Source organism: Neofelis nebulosa, chromosome 4, assembly GCF_028018385.1.
Source record: "Neofelis nebulosa isolate mNeoNeb1 chromosome 4, mNeoNeb1.pri, whole genome shotgun sequence".
In the NCBI taxonomy this organism is placed as follows: domain Eukaryota; kingdom Metazoa; phylum Chordata; class Mammalia; order Carnivora; family Felidae; genus Neofelis; species Neofelis nebulosa.
This window is the reverse complement of record NC_080785.1, coordinates 70,653,317-70,670,799: the sequence shown is the minus strand read 5'-3', so window position 1 is coordinate 70,670,799 and position 17,483 is coordinate 70,653,317. Positions and strand designations below refer to the sequence as shown.

General features: G+C 38.5%; 1 protein-coding gene across 5 annotated transcripts in view; it reads left to right on the top strand.

Moving 5' to 3' along the window:
• DYNC1I1 (dynein cytoplasmic 1 intermediate chain 1) overlaps window positions 1-17,483 on the top strand; it is a 314,344-nt gene that overhangs the window by 179,388 nt on the left and 117,473 nt on the right. For all 5 annotated transcript variants that reach the window (XM_058725021.1, XM_058725023.1, XM_058725020.1 and 2 more), the window contains 2 exons: window positions 8,636-8,725; window positions 16,105-16,267. In XM_058725021.1, the coding sequence (XP_058581004.1) occupies window positions 8,636-8,725; window positions 16,105-16,267 (253 nt within the window). The remainder of the gene's footprint in view (window positions 1-8,635; window positions 8,726-16,104; window positions 16,268-17,483) is intronic.

Here is a 17,483-nt window from a genome sequence, read left to right as displayed (position 1 = left end):
TCTCGTTTTGAACATATTCTTTCATTTCCTCCCATTTGCAATGCCTTGGGTGTCATTCCACCAGGAAGTACACTTTCCAAGTACTGTCATGTTAGAGCCTTAGGAGAGAACTGATGTGGCCTAGAGTGTTAACAGGAGCGCTCTGTACGATGAGAAATGTATGTTTTCTTTACTCTGGCCAGATTTTTCTAGACCAGAAAGTGAAGGTTTTTTAAATATTACCATGTAGTATATTTAACAAAGTGCTTACTGAAAATCCCACAAAATATGTCTTTCCTGCATATTTTTAAAGCACAGAGGCGCTCACCTTGGTTTGTGTAAGCATTCAGTGGTGCACGTTATACTTTATTTTGGCCGCTGTGATACATATCGGGAGGGTGGCTCTCTTTGGACTCCTGGCAAAGTTGGCTAACTGTACACAAAGTTGGTCCAAGGATAGGGTGACTCGAATGAGTTCTGTACGAGAGCCCTCACTGTCTGTTGTATAAACATATGTCTAAATTCAGTCCAATTCATCATGCCCATTGGCAACTGAACCATCTTAGGTCAAGTTCTCATCGTCTGTTGCTTGGACTACAGCTATAGTTTACCTTCTCACTGTCTCCCTTATTCCAGGCTTTCCCAAATTCCTCCACCCTCCATCTTGCCTCCATATTCTTAAACAAAATTAGACTTTCTCTCTTGTGTTTTTAAAAGCCTCTGGTTCTCTGTAAGGAAGGTTAGGAAGAATAGTTTTCATCAAGAGTCAAGCCACCTCTTAAATATATTAGAATGTGCATAAAGGGCTGACTGGCAAGGAGATAAGTGAGGTTTTAAAAGCCATATTTGGCATTACCAGTGCCTTGAATTCCCTTTGAAATTTTAAATAATATGGACTACCTGAGATTTGTGTTTATTAAAAGGAGGATACTCATCTCTAGAAAGAAGTCCAAACTTGCTCTGTCATGCAAGGTCCTATATGATGTGATTCATAACTATCTTTCCAGATCAAGCACCTGTCTTGATTTTGTTAGTCTCAGTACTTGACATTGATGATACTAACAAGAGTAGGTCTTTGGGGACTTTTCATCTGGTTGTGGAGGTAGATGAATAAACTTAATTTTAAGTGGTCTGAGATGTGTTGTCATAGAGATATATACAAGGTACAAGGTGGGGTGGTGGAACAATGAAAGGGGTCAACAAATCTTGTTGGGAGGAAGTGTTAAAGCTCTGGAATTGTATCACCAAAGGCTAGTTATAATTAACTCCTGGATATTGAAGGGAAGACCAACACAGACACAAAAAAATTACATGCAGTGCTTTTGAGGCATGAACCTACTGGGACATCGGGTGGTTGTGCATTGTCCAGAATGGAAGATGAGGTGGAAAAGACAAGGAGCTATGGGATTTTACCCTAACATTTTTAGGGAGTTACAGAGTTTTGGTTTTGTTGTTTGTTTGTTTTTGGTTTGGTGGAATTTTGTCGTTGTTGTTGTTTTGGTGTAGAAAATATACATAGATGTGTTTTTTAAATAATAAAAAATAAATAAAACTACTAGAAATACAGAACAAAACTGGTAGTGAGGAATTGACAGGACTTAGAGACCCCTTCTTATAGGTCCCGGTGCCCAAGAGAAATTGAAGGGTGATATATATTCTGGTGTCCAACTGTGAAGCCATGTGAATGATGGTACCACAGGGTAGGATAGAGAATGTAATCAAAGGAGCAGGTCTCGGGAGAAGGCAGGAGTTCTGATTTGAACATGTCAAATGTGAAATGCCTGTGATACATTCATGTTGGAATGTGCAATACAGAATCTGGAGTCTGGAAAGGTTTCAGTTTGTGGGTGATGATGGAAGACATGGGTGTAAGTATTATCCAGAGTGGACTTGATATGAGAAAAGATGAAGCAAAGCACAGACCTGCAAAGAATACCTTCCTTAGAGTGAATTATGCTTTAAATTGAAAAATAAATCCTAATTTTTCTATTTTTCTTTCTCTTTCTTTTAATTTTTAATGTTTGTTTATTTTTGAGAGAGAGAGAGAGAGTGCAAGTGGGGAAGAGGCAGAGAGAGAGAGAGAGGGAAAGAGAAAGAGGGAGGGAGGGAGGGAGGGAGGGAGGGAGACACAGAATCTGAAGCAGGCTCCAGGGTGCTTTTCTATTGAAAAATTTTATATATGTTTTTAAAACAGTTATCCTCTGAAATATTTATACATAGAATTATATATTAAATGGCTAGAGCATTTGTTCTTAGGTTGAAAGCAATATATCTTTTAAAACAAATGTGCCTTGTATCTCCAAATCTGTTCACTGATAGTAGTATACCAATAAGCGTGATTTAGACTTGACTCTGTGTCCTTGCCATCCCTTTTATCTTTGGGAAGCTAGTTTCTCTTCATTTCTAAGCCACAAATTATTTTATCAATTCCAGCATTCACAATTTTTCATGTTAGAATTCATGATGTGTTATAGCTTAATTAGCAGTAATCGGTTTTCTAAGTGGTACATAAAGTAATTGTGCATCTAGAGTCATTAGCCTGTTGGATTCAAAGTCATGTGTTATTGCGTTGTGACTTCCCCTTTGGTAACAGCAAGATGCCCTTTGGAATCGAGAAGGGTAGAGTGAAATGACCCATTCTGCTCCCTGCAGCCTTCCTCCACCTGATCAGACTCAATGGTCTTACATGGAGGGGCCAGAGCCCCCTCATGAAAAGCCAGAAGCTGGGCAGGAAGGGTGAGGGCTGGGCACTCAGACCCTCTTGCCCTGGGGTTTTGCAGTCCCTGAGAGAGCAGAGGAAAGTGAGAACCCATTGACCTTGTAAAAACAAGCCCTTCTCTTCACAGAGGGCCGCCCTGTGTTGCTCAGGGTTCTGGTTGCAAGCAGCAGGCACTAAGTCCAGTGGGATTTATTGGAAGGAAATCTGGTGTTGACATCACCCCTGGTGAGATTTATTGGAAGGAAATCTGGTGCTCACAGGATCAACAGGAGGCAGAAGGAACAGGCTTAAAAAGGAGCAGAGACCAAGGGAACCCAGACTGTGAACCTCTGGAACAATCTGGCCAGGATGTCGGGTGTTGCTGCTACTACGGCATGCTGCCAAAAATTAATCCTTACTATTCCCTTGGTTTTGCCTCCTGGCTGCAAAGACAAAGGCCCAGTTAGGAACATCCAGTCTGACTATCGCTTGGATCCTGCCTCTGTTCTGGTCAGTAGGAGCTGGGGAGCAGGAAGATGTCTCCCTTTGGGCTTCAGGAGAAGAAAGCAGGGGCTCAGCATGTTACCAATATACCAGTACTGCAAGAGGGATACCCCCGGGCAGAAAGGAGTTTTCATACTGTATTGCCAAACAGTGACAGACATTCCCCGGCACTCCCCTTCCAAAGTCTCAACTCTGAGGCCATCAGAGCAGATCAACAATTAAAGGACCACAGCACGTTTAAATGGACAACCTTGACTTCACTCTGAAACGCAGGTGGTTAGAGCAGACAACCCTTCCAGAGCTCACACAGAGGGTCAGGCCTTGTGCTAAGTGTGTTATGTGTGGTTGCCGCTGAACATGCAAGTGTTCGTTCTTAGACCTTTAGGATATCTTCAGGAGAAGGACAGTGGTTACCAAAGATCTCCCCAACTTTAAAGGAATGCATGCAGCGACCGGGGACAGCAGAATTTGGGTGCTAAATAAAATAAAGTGTCTAAAAGATGCCATTGTTTGAAATTAGCCCCTTGGACTGACAGGTAATTAACTTCTGCCTACACTAGTTTAATTTCTTGTGTGGACCTGGTACAGGAAACCATACATGGGTGGTATTTTTTTTCCCCTCCAATCTCAGAGGAAATGTAACCGGGTATGAACTAGTGGCACAACTCATATATCAGTGGTCTGTAGCGGGTCTACATAAATCCTTTTCTTTAAAGTTATTTAACTGTTTTGAAAATGGTTTCAACAGAAGTAATTCCAATTGCACCAGAAAGGAAACCAGAGTCTTAAAGAAAAATACACTCTCTTTGCTGAGCAAGGCAAACATATCAGTATGCAGAGAAACGAACCAGTCTCTTGTGTTTTATTTCCTTAACAAATCCACTGAAACACTTGCTTTGTGTCTTTCAAAGGCTGAAAGACAAAGAATTCTGTGGCCACTAAAAAATTAATGCCTGCAACTGGTTTTTAACCACTTTAAAAGGTCAGATATTATTTTTTTTATTTGTTTTTCTATTATTCACAGTATTTCATTGTAGGACTTTGCACGTATTATAAACACTGTAAGTATTTGGTTTTCTTACATTCAGTCAAAAACGTTCTCTGGGGAAGAATTTTCTATTTAAATAATTAGATAACCTGTGATTTTCCTGCATACTTTGTGTATAAACCTACACATTGCTATCACAAACCTAGCCCTTTTTAGAGCCAAGCCCTTATACAACACTTTCCGTCACAATGTTGCATTTTGACTCTTCCAGGAACTAATGTTGAAAATAAAGACCTTTATAGCTGTGAAAGATGAGAATTTGATACTATTTTTTAAATGTTTATTTACTTATTTTTGAGAGAGAGAAAGTGTATTAATGGGGGAGGAGGAGAGAGAGAGAGAGAGAGAGAGAGAGAGAGAGAGAGAGAGAGAGAATCTCAAGCAGGCTCCATGCTGTCAGCGCAGAGCTGGAATCAAGAGTTCTTTGCTTAACTGAGCCACTCAGGTGCCCCAAGAATTTGATACAATGTGATACTAACCCGAGTCATTTGGGGAAACCGACTTCATTTTAAGAACTAGAAGATGGGAATGTACAAACAGATGGCTCTAATGAAAGCACAGCTATTTTCTATAGTCAAAGGAACTGATAATAAATTAATTTAAACCGTGACCCATTGAACCCCTGGGTCCACAGAATAAGATGGAAGAATCTGTTGTTATGGGTCTTCTCCAAGATCTTCACACGGCTCACTCCCTTGACTCCTTGAACTTTTTGCTCAAATGTCACCTCAGTGTGGCCTTTTCTGATGACTCTATTTTAAATTTCAACTCTTCCTCCCCTTACCAGCATGCCCAGTCTCCCTTTCTGGCTTTCTATTTCCCCCACAACATTTATCAGATATAATATATATTTTGTTTATTTGTTTGTTGTTTTTCTCCCCTACCTCAAATGAAGCTCCATGAGCACAGGGATTTTTTTTTCTGTCTTATTCCTTCTCATATTCCCAGCACCTGGTACATAGTAAGTGCTCAATAAATGTTTGGTTGATATGCAAGCTAATGCAACATTTGTTTGGAGGTTTCTGTATACAGGTATCCCCAACTCTCTTGGTTTAAAAAGAAAGTTCAGATCAATTATTTAATTTGGTTATTCTTACAACAACACTGGATTTTAAGAAAGGATTATTATCCCAATTCAGCAGATGAAGAAACAGGGCCTCCAAGAGTTTCTATGAATTATGTAAAATCGAGGGGCTGGCAAGATGTAGACTCCAGGCTCAGACCCAGATCAATTACTTCCTTTGATGTGCTGATCCCTGCCCAACTTGTGAATCTGTTCAGCCAGAGGAACTAATGCTTTGTGGTAGGCATTGACAGTCTGGTCTCAGGGCAGTGGATTCCAACATGAGAATGTGAATAGAATGTGGATGCAGCATATGTATCCTTAATAAATAAGACAGTCCATCATATATAGCTGTGCAGGATGTGAAACCTAACTTCTCAGCTGAGCCTTGTGTGCACTTGCCTCTTAGAAGCAGAAGAGCGATTCTTATGGAGGCCACGCCATATCCACCTCGAAGAGCCTCTCCAAGCCTGTCCTTACACTGCAACTGAGCTTCTACTTTAGGCCTTTCCGCAAGGCCTTTCTATTTCACATCATGCTCTGACGAAGGAGGCTGTATGCCTGATGGTTACAGATCGTAGATCTGAAAACAGGCAGAACCAGACAAAACTTGAAAATTTGATGTGGTTGTGAGTTTCTTTGGGGGAGATTAATCTCTCTCTTCATCTATTAGACTGATGGTACCAAGTTCTGGTAAATAAATTAGATTTTACATCCTTGCCTTAGGTGTTATTATGGTATATGTCCTGTATCTCTTCCACTACCTTATAGGGTCATAGAAAGCAGGGCACTCTACTGGCTGTATTAGTTTGCTCAGGCTGCTATTACAAAGTACTACAATTCTGGGTGGTTTAAGCAGTAGAAATGGAATGTCTCAGTTTTGGAGGCCAGGTGATTCTGAGATCAAGGTGTTGACATGGTTGGTTCCTTCTGACGGCTGTGAGGAAAAATCTGTTCTGTGCCTTTTCCCTAGTTTCTGGTTGTGGGCTAACAATCTTTGGCACTCTTTAGCTGGTAGAAACATCACCCCAGTCTTTTTCAGCTTCCCCTGGCATTCTCCCTATGTGTGCCCATGTCTAAATTTCTCCTTTTTATAATATTGGATTAGGTGCCCACCTACTCCAGTCTGATCTCATCTTAACTAAATATATCTGCAATGATCCTATTTTCAAATAAAGTCACATTCTGAAATCCTAAGGGTTAGAACCTCAACATACAAATATTTGGTTGGGGAGAAGGCAAAACAGGACTCAATTCATAATACATGCCCTATCAGTTTTGTATTTGTTGTATTTACTTGCATTTTGTAAGTGTCAGGGCATTGCTGCTAAATCCAGTAAGTTTAAAGAAATGTCTCTACTCTTCAATACAGAGAGCAAACAGGGTTGGTGGAGGGGAGGAGGATGGGGGGATGAGTCAAATGTGTGACGGGCATTAAGAAGGGCACTTGTTGGGATGGACACGGGGTGTTATATGTAAGTGATGAATCACTGGGTTCTACTTCTGCAACCAAGACTACACTGTATGTTAACTAACTTGAATTTAAATAAATTTTTTAAAACTTTAAAAAAAGTAATAAATGTCTCTAGAAGGTTCAGAAATAGAGCCACTTACTAGCAGATTAGTGGACTTTTGAAGATTGCCTCTCCATCCCAGGTTTACCAGAAGAGGAGGCTAGTACCTCCTAAGGTTTTGTGTCAGGTCTTTGGATCAGGATACATGATGTGCAGGTTCACGACTTTTCAAGCAGGTTGGTAATGGGTAGATAGCAGTAATATCTTTATATATGGATAAGGACTTAAATGTGCTGCTTATAACTTAACACTTTAAGGGTTTATTTGTCTAAAAATCAGAGTAACTCAGTGTTCTTTTCAAAATTCCAAGTGCAACTCTTTACCTCTTAGGTATGTATTAGAAATAATGTACTGATAATAAATGTGTTACTAATAAATGACCATTTTCCTTAAAAGTGTTCTACATTCTTTCTGATATGTTTATAGTGTGGTTATAAAGTAATGAGGTTGGTTCCACAGTATATACATATGCACTTAGAGTATTGTATTTCAATGAAATTTACATTAAAAAAATTTTAATATCTAAATTGCAATGCTACACTTAATATGTTCAAATTTTTAAAGTTGATATTTCTTCCCCAGATCACTTGCTTAATGTAGTCAGACTTTTGGAGTTGCTTTTCAGGCTATAGATATTTATTTGGGCATTTAGGTATGCATTTATAATGCATTCCCTAAGTGGTTGGGGCTGAAATTTTTAGTTGATGTAAATCTCAGGATTTATTATGATGGAAATGAGACTATCCATAGAGCTTGAGATCTTACAGAAAGTCTGTAAATATTTGATGGATGAATGAATATATGAATGAATGTAGGGGCAGGGGAGGAAGTGAAGTCATTTCTTTTAAATTCCATTTGAACCAATGAAATAAATAACCTACAGTGAATATTATACTTAAGAGAGAAGACAATATATTTTTTAAACTGTGAAAGCAAGTTTTAATTTTTTGTATTATTTTATTTCTCTACACTGGATTTTCTTGTGACACCTTGACTCCCCCCTACATCTTCTACTTTGTGGCTGATGATTTCAAGCACTCTATAATGAAAGGGGCCTCTAAGAAAGGCAGGTTGAGAGCAGACAGAACGAGCACACATTTGCATAGGGCAGGAAGGGCACTATAACATCTGGCAGTGGTAGCAGACTGGGTCCATTTGTTGGTGCTCATTAAATTCACATTAATGCATGAGCTGCTCTGAATGTGTAAATGCGATTTCAGGTTGGTTGCTTTCTCCCAGGCCAATGGCAGTGACTTTTGGGACTCTACCCCCTGGTTGTTTAGTTGCCAATGGCATTTGACCTGGGGTCAGACCTGTATTTAACCCTTTCCTGTAGGTCAAAAACAAATTAATTTGGTGAGAATTAAATTGGAAATGAGTCGTCTGTACAGCAGGTGTTCCCTGTGGAGAATGTGCCCCAGGTGGAAACATTTTGAGATCTGTTCCTGGGTCATCTCTGAAGAAGCTTCAGAGGTCAGAGAGGCAATTCCAAGACATCCCATGTGGTGAGGGCCTGGAGATGGATGTTAGCAGGTGCCGACTCGGGTGGTTTTCTCAGCAGCTTGGGGGACTTTCAAAGAGGCCCCTTTTGGAGATAATTTATTCATATATTCATGAACATATATCTTGGGCATTCATTGAGGACTGATTTACTTAGAAGTTGCCCTAAATGATTGGAACTTTACCCTTTGGCCCTACCTCCCACCATCAACCAAAGGCTTTGATTTGAAGGAAAGAAAATAATGCATTTTTCTCTTTCTTTCTTCTAGAGGATGAGGAAGATGAGGAAATGGTAGAACCTAAAGTTGCGCATGATTCAGAACTGGAAAACCAAGACCAAAAACAGGAGGTGAAAGAAGGTATGGTATGGGAGGTAAATTAGTCATCAATTTATTGTTATTGTTGGGTTTTTTTTACCAACTTAGGGGCTATCCTGGTAAGTAAAAATTAAACACATACTCCCTATGTGGAAGGTTTTCAGCACATTACATTTAGCACCATAAACTGTAATCCCCAAAGCAAGAGTCATCTGTTTTTTGACTGATAGAAGTAAATAAAATAGAGGGGTGCCTGGGTGATTCAGTGGGTTAAGCATCTGACTCTTGATTTCAGCTCAGGTCATGATCTCATGGTCATGAGATTGAGCCCTGCATCAGGCTTTGTGCTGAGTCTGGAGCCTGTTTAGGATTCTCTCTCTCTCTCTCTCTCTCTCTCTCTCTCTCTCTCTCCCTCTCCCTCCCTCTCTCTCTCCCTCCTTCCCTCTTTCTCTGCCACTTTCTCATGTGCGAGAGAAAGAAGTAAATAAAATGCAAGCTAGCCACAATTCCAGCAACAAGTCCAGTCACAATTCAGTAAAATTATTACTAAAGAGTGAAAACATAAGATAATTGTTATCAATTGTCATGTTACCTAGTTCACTGCATCGGATATTCTGAATGATAATAGTAAAGGGAAGAAGCAGATATAATTATTTTGTTAATAAATTCTGAAGTTTATTCATGTGATCTACACAGAAATATTAGCAATGATCATTACTATTAACTCTACTGTTCAAAGTGTGCTTCCATAGCTCTGCCTGTATGAAGAGCGAAACTTTCCATGTTTCAGTGATAATAATGATGAGCATTTATTAAGGGCTTCCCGTGTACTCAGCTTTCTCCTGTGCCCTTTACAGATATTATCTACATCTCAGAACATCCTTTTGAAGCAGATACTACTATTATTCTTACTTTATAGATGGAGAACCAGGAAGAGAGAGGTCTAAAAACTTACCCAAGGACACACACTGTAGAAGTGTATGAGCAGGATTTGCCGTTTGACAGCAAAGACTATACATTTTATCATGATGGTATCATCCTGACATAGCACTGGATGTCAAAAGCAAGAAAGAAAAAAGAAAAGGGAAGACAATCAATCCTCCAGGTGCTCTATCCTTAAAAATCTAAGTTTGTGTCCCTGTGAAATTCTTAGCCCATGGAGATAAAAGAATTTTGAAATCGTCATTCTTACCGACAAACGAAGTATGTCTGAAAACAGAGTGCAGATTTAAAAGATTTTTCCAGGGGCGCCTGGGTGGCTCAGTCCGTTAAGCATCCGACTTCGGTCTGATGATCTTGTGATCTGTAGGTTTGAGCCCCACGTTGGGCTCTATGCTGACAGCTGGGAGCCTGGACCCTGTTTCAGATTCTGTGTCTCCCCCTGCCCCACTTGCACTCAGTCTCTCTCTTTCAAAAATAAATATACATTATTAAAAAATTAAAAGATACTTCCATATTCCCTGCTAAGTCCCAAATATAGACCAACAGAAGTTTAATTAGAAGTTCATTTGAGGGGCGCCTGGGTGGCTCAGTCAGTTAAGCGTCTGACTTTGGCTCAGGTCATGATCTCACAGCTTGTGAGTTCGAGCCCCACATCGGGCTCTGTGCTGACAGCTCGGAGACTGGAGCCCGCTTCGGATTCTGTGTCTCCCTCTCTCTCTCTGCCCCTCCCTGCTCAAACTCTCTCTCTCTCTCTCTCTCTCAAAAAATAAATAAACATTAAAAAAAAATTTTAAAAATAAGAAGTTCATTTGATTTTTAAATTTTAAATGCCTGTGATGGGCACCTGGGTGGCTCAGTCGGTGGAACATCTGACTTTTGATTTCGACTCAGGTCATGATCCCCGAGGTGGTGGGGTCCAGCCCTGCACCAGGCTCTGTGCTGAGCATAGAGCCTGCTTAAGGTCCTCTACCTCTCTCCCTTTGCCCCTCTTCCTCACTCACGCTCTCTCTCTCTCTTTCTCTCTCTCTGAAATAAAGAGAGAAATTAAATTAAAGATGCCTGTGGCTCCAGCATAGTATGTGGCACACCATTGTCGCTGGGGACTTTTATAGGAATGGGTACACATTGATCATATGTACTCACTTCAGCCTGCTCAGGCATTGAATGATTTTGATTACTGTCAAGTTCTGGGCTACGACTAAAGGCAGGGAATAGATTCAGCATCTTTAACAGTGGCATCCACAGAAGGCAGGAGAGTTATTTTTTCTGAGAGAGTCTAAATGCATTTGATTGGAGAGATTTTACCTCAAATTGTAAGAACTTTTTTTTAACACAGGTATAGCAAGAGACAAACCAAGTCAGGATTTATTAAAATAAACAAATAAAAGGTTTTTCCTCTTGCAAAACATCCTTAAGCTATTCTGGGTGATAAGGAGCCAAGGTGTCTCGTGTGTGTCTTGGCACAGATTCCCTCCCACCCCCCGCCCCAATCCCCAAATTGTCTTCTCTGGCAAAGCACTGCAACCCCCTTCTTAAGTTCTGAGCAAAAACACCCTCCAGTTTTAACTGTTACTCATGCTTCATGGAATTGATTAAAGTCCTGTTAAAAGTCAAAAAGGAGTTTGAAGTACATTTCCTGTACTGCTGCTCTGTGTGCCTTTTTCTCTATTAATGGCTTTTCTGCAAATTAGCACATAATGGGTTAAAAGCATGTTTATGTTGGCATCAAACTCTCTCTAGCTTTTTTTTTTTTTTTTTTTTAAGCAAGACAGTATTTTGCAAACTTTTTAAAGAATCTCTAGCAGATATAATCGTGGCGCCATTCACACGGCTGCATAGTAGTTAGGGCTGTGTCAGCACTTCCCTTACGAACCTTGAGTTTCAGGGATTTATTACTCAGCCATAAAAATTTGCTCTGGGCTGAAACTTGACATCCACGGTTTCAAACCAGGGAGCACATTTTTGAGAAATCTAGCCTTTTTTGGAGTTAAAAAAAAAAATGGTGAACAGGAGATGGGAAAAAAAAACAGTGCTAACTTTTGACATTTTTGCCCATGTGATATCAAAATGCACTAAGCAGTAAAGAAATAAGGGTTGATATTTTACTGTTTTCACTCCATTTTTCCACAATGGAGTAGAGAAAACAGCAGGTACATGTTAGCTTTTAATCAAATTTTAGGAAATTTCTATATGTAAGTGTTCAGGGATCTTCATGTTTAGAGATTTAAAACAACAGAATCAGACCTAGCTCTTGTAAATGCACATTAACTCATAAACCTCACATTAACTTCAGAGGAGGATATCCTTCTTTATTAGCTTGGTTTGGTTTTCTTGCTCATATTTATGCAATGATCTCACAGTAAAATCCCTTAAGAGCCACTGTCCCTATTTAATTGGGTTTAATATTTAAGCTATGTGGGAATTTACTTCTTTATTTTTTGTCTTTTACATATATTCTTGAAGAATATTTAAAAGATTTAATTTTTCATACTGAAACTCAAAGCTGTATCTTTTAAACAAAGCAAGACATTTCTGAAATGAATATTTTTGTAAAATAGCTCTTGAACTCAAGGAAAGATTGTAAAGTACTCAATATAAATTGTGAATTTCATTATGAATTTTATAGATTTACAGAGAAAAAAATCCCCGAAGCCTGAAACCAAAAAATATGATATATAGTAAATAGAGTAAATTAAAAAAATAAATGGAAAAATACCTATTAATGTCAATAAAAAAAAAACTAAAGAAAACATACCAAATAGGATAGAATCATCATAAAGACACATATACAAATATTTTCATCTACAAAACTAAGAGAAATTAACATTTCTATTATAAAAAAAAGAAGACTCTAAAATAAAACGTATACTAGATTTTAATCTTGCAACCACGAAGTCATAGACTTAGACCATCTTCTAAACTTCAGATTTCATGAATTCAGTACATTGTCTTCACAGCTGTTATTCAAGCTAAATATAACTGTTCAGGTAAATTTTGGCAAGTATGAAAACTGTCTTTCCATTTGGATCAGATGTTAGTTTTATCTATGTGTTCGACTTTTCATAAAGAATCTCTCTTTTTTTAAGGAAAAAAAAGGCCACTTTACATGCATAAAATATTTTTAGCTCTTGGCAGAAATACTCTACGTTTTGTGTTGCAAAAACAAACAACAAACCTGCTATAATAGCTCTGCTTAACTTAATAAGAAAAACCAATGATTGCCAATGCCAAAAATTATATATTTTGCTCTCATATGTCTTTTGCTGTAACTTTAATTAATACCTTTTTATGCAGTGAACATGTTGAAAATAATTCGTTAGGTGTCAGGGATAGGGAAAAGCTACAAAAACAGATATATCAGGGAGAATTTGGGGTCTACCCTGGAGTAATACAATTCTGATTCTAATTGTTTGTGCTTGTAATTTGAACCTTGCGGATTCCATTAATCAACCAATTTTCTTTCGTGAAATATGATGTCTGGAGAGGTTTATCTCTGAATACAGCTTTTGGTTGCGGTTCCTGGATACTCCATTATGTTTTCATTACATTGCAACAACACTTATCAATTTAAAGATTTTTAAATATGGGAGGTTTGGGATTTTTTTTATCAAAAATAACTATAGCCCTATTTAATTCCTAAGTTGAATATTGTTTATGACTTTCAAAAAGTACTTGTCTGTACATGCATCTTATTATTTTATGCTAACAAGTCATGTCATTTGATCCCTGTTAGACATCAAAGCTTAATATAAAATATATCCTTTGTTTTGCTTCAGTAGCAATTTAATTTCAAGCCAAATATTGTATTGTCAAACATAATATCTGGAGAGGTTACTGCTTCACCTACCTGAACTTGGCCTCTGCAAATACACTTTGATCAGCCATTTATGTTTCTCTTAGAGAAGAAGTTGTATGTCTTGAAAGCTGAGATCAAAGTGACAATAAGCTACAGGGAAGAAAAAATTACAGAAAATTACACAGATACTACTTTTTATTCAAGGTAATAGACCTGTAAGGAAAGATACAGGTGAAATAGAAGTAACTCAAAAAGATAAACAGAGAGTAGGTTATATACTTTTAATATTATTTTTAAAAAGGATAAGGAGAAACAAATGACCATTTCTCTGCTTAATTTCAGATGGGTCTCAAGTCATACATCAATAGTAACTAAGATATGAACATGGACTTTTAGAATAAGACATTCTTCTTGACCCTATAGTATCCTTGTTTAGTGAAGTTTATTTATTTATGTGGCAGTACTATCGAAACAACATGAACCTAAAGTTTTTTGGGTTTTTTTTTTCCTTTTGCCTGGTTACATTTAGTAGTTTTAGTATTTTCTTGAACTTACATAAGAGTGAAAAATCCAAATGCCTCATTTATGGGAGTTTTAGAAAGTAGGCTAATAAATTACTACTCAATTACCAGTTACTGAATGCTTGACTTAAAGTTTTGGTATCATTACCTCATTTTATAGATAAAACTGCTACTCCGAGAGCTTTAATTGATTAAAAAATCAAAGTTAGCAAAGGGCAGAGTCAATGTTGGATTCCAGGTTGGTTTTGTAGAGTCCTTGTTATTGACAGCCACGCATTGCCAGTTTCACCGTTTCACAAACTAGTGTGTGGGCAACTCTGCTCAGCAGGTATTGATGGAGGTTCCTGGAGAGTCCCAATACACATTGGCATATTAAGGGCCCTGGAGGCTTCAGCAGCAAAGAAATATATCTAACTATATGCAGGGCTACTAGAAACCTCAGGGTAAACTGTTTTGTGAAATGATCGTCTGTTCTAATAGGTGAATCATGTTTCGTTATAGTATTGTCCGGAGAGCATTTTTCAAGGTGTGAACCAACTGCATTATAATAATTCTAGTTTCTTGTAAATATACAGATTCTGGAGACCTGCCAGATGCCCTGCATTGTGGTCTGGGTCAGGGACGGGAAGGTGGGAAGGGGGAAGACACTATGAACATCAAAGGCTTGAGATCCTTGGGTCTACAGGAGGGCTTCCAGACAGTTCAGATTTCACAGGACAATGGCTTCGGGGTGCTAGTAATTGAAACAAATAAAAGTTGCATAAAACCTGCTACTGCTGACTGCACCTACATGATTTTCTGAGCCAGTGGTCAGGTAGAAATGGTTATGGGGATGGTAGCGGAAGTGTTGGGCAAGACTGTGGGTGAGAGACTCCTCTAGGAACTCAACACTGATTACATTGCACTACCCTCCTCCTGTCACTTAAATTCCAGGACTGTCTGGTCCTACAGAAAGTAAGCCATCAAACATGTATTGAGTGCTTTCTGCAAGGTTGTTGAACTGGGGTTTCTAAAGAACCACAGAGGTTCAGCTGACAGTTTCTACCTCTGAGGGCTTTTCGGTCTGGGGGAGTTCCTAATCCTTTCTCTATCATTTTATGTAAACCTTGCCACTGAAGGAACAGTCTGTGTTACCTAATCATGACTCTGAGGTTAGCTGACTTTCAGACACTGTGACATACTGCTAATTATTTAATCTCTTTTTTCTCATTTTATGTCTTCAAATTTAGTTCAGTAAGATTAATCATGCTAGAAAAGAAAGGCATAAAAATTATTTTGAGGTGTCTTCTAGAAGTGTTTATTTGTTCCACGTTTGTTTAGAAGCAGAAGGTATCGGGGAGCCTGGGTCGCTCAGTCGGTTAAGCATCTGACTTCGGCTCAGGTCATGATCTCGCGGTTTGTGAGTTCGAGCCCTGCGTTGGGCTCTGTGCTGACAGCTCAGAGCCTGGAACCTGCTTCAGATTCTGTGTCTGTCTCTCTCTCTGCCCCTCCTCTACTCACTCTCTGTCTCTCAATAATAAATAAATGTTTTAAAAACATTTTTTTTAAAAGAAGCAGAAGGTATCTCAGGTGAAAGCAGGTTTGGAAGGTCATGTTTCAGTTTTTGAATGGAACCTATATAACAGTCAGCCGGCCTTAGCAACTAACCATCTAAAATAGAATGAATGTATCTAGTAGAGAGAGGAAAGATGCTACCCAGATGATATTATAGATACTTCTTAGTGATTTCACATGTGCAGCTTTATAGTAGTATGCAATATGTTTAGTTTTACAGATTTTTCTATTATGTACTCTTTGAGCTGTTTTTCAAGTTCTGTTTTAAAGAAAGTAACGTTCAGAATTGATTGCTAAAAACACCAATTTATTTTCATTTTCATTTTTCATTTTTCATTTTCATTTCATTTTCATATTTCATTTTCATTTTTCAACTCTTCAAAGTAGTAATTAGTCCAGATATGAAATCTTTTTTGTAATTATCAGGGGAAACATCTATAAAAACCTTCGGTGTGAATTTAGGAGTTATTTAGAATCAATATTAACAATGGTTTATTTCACTGTCTGATCACTTTTCTGGTAAATAGTCTCTTTCAAGAGTTGGATTCCTCTTGAAATGTTTTAATTGTCCTTTTCTTCTTTCCTAACAATCTCTTTTACTTAAAAAGCCCCTCCACGGGAGCTGACAGAGGAAGAAAAACAGCAGATCCTTCATTCAGAGGAATTTCTCATCTTTTTTGATCGGACAATACGGGTAATTGAAAGAGCACTAGCAGAAGACTCTGACATCTTCTTTGACTACAGCGGTCGAGAATTAGAGGAAAAAGATGGGTTAGTTTCTTGTATGCATGTTCTTTTAAAAAAAAAATACTGCGATAAATTATTGTTGATTCTAAATTCACTTATGTATTGACTAGGCAAATCTCAAACCAAACAAATCAGAGGAGGATGAAATTCCAGGGTTGATAATGCTGAACAGCTTTGACTAAGGGCTTTGGTTATAACTTCTGGCTTAGAGTTTCCCTGTAATTATCATGTGCTTCCGTGAAATGCTTTTGAACTTGATATCTGGGGAACAGTCCAGGTGATAGAGACTGGCAGAGTCACGTACATTGTCCTTTGAGAAAACATTCTTATAAGCAGCAAAGGAGATTTGTGTTGTATCCAGAAGATCTATTTTTGATGTCTAAGCAAACAGGAAGCTGAACAAAATAAACATGAGATATGGGAGCCCTTCACTGATGTGGGGAACAGCTAAGAGAGACTGCAACCCTTCTTTTTGATACCATGAGTATATGTGTATATGTCTTATAGGAAACACCTGTGCAGGGATATATCTAAAACTAATCAATAAAAGCAAATGATCCTCCAAATGACTTTCTCTGAGACCGTAGCCTATGTAATGTGAAAGGCAGCGGCCGTCAACCATCACCATGGGTATACTGGAAGGTACTTTATGAGCTTTATAAGAAATAAATCTAGCCAGGTTTATTAACAACTTTATAAGAATTTATAAGAAATAAATCTAGCCACTGATTTCTTTTGGCCAACAACAATATGAAAAGTTGAGATCACCTGCCTTAGTCATCAGACTTGGCTTTTTGCTGTTTCTAGAATTCAAATACATTCTCAAAGAACAGTGTATCAGCATTGAGGATGCTTAAGGGAATGTAACAGAGGCTCCAAAAGCAGTTTCAAAAGGAGGTTCTGAAAATATTCTAAGCAGTTGACAGCATCATTAGACTACTCCAAAGAGGCACTAATAGTTTGCATATACACATTATGAGATGCTTTTGTTCTTTGAAAAAGCCATTATTCTGTGGCTCAGTTGATTTTCTGTGTCCTGTTTCCTTTTGGGTGCCTGGCAGTTACTTGGGTGTGCGTACCTCTTGCCTGAGTTTGCAGTGGTGGAGTTGAAGAAGGGTTAGCAGGAAAAAAGAGTCCTAAGTCAGCCAATTTGGAGCCCAAGTAAATAGTCTGGAGCCAAGTCACCATCTGAACAAGAGCTGTATAAGACAAGTGATACAGGGTGCAAGGCAGTGGGATG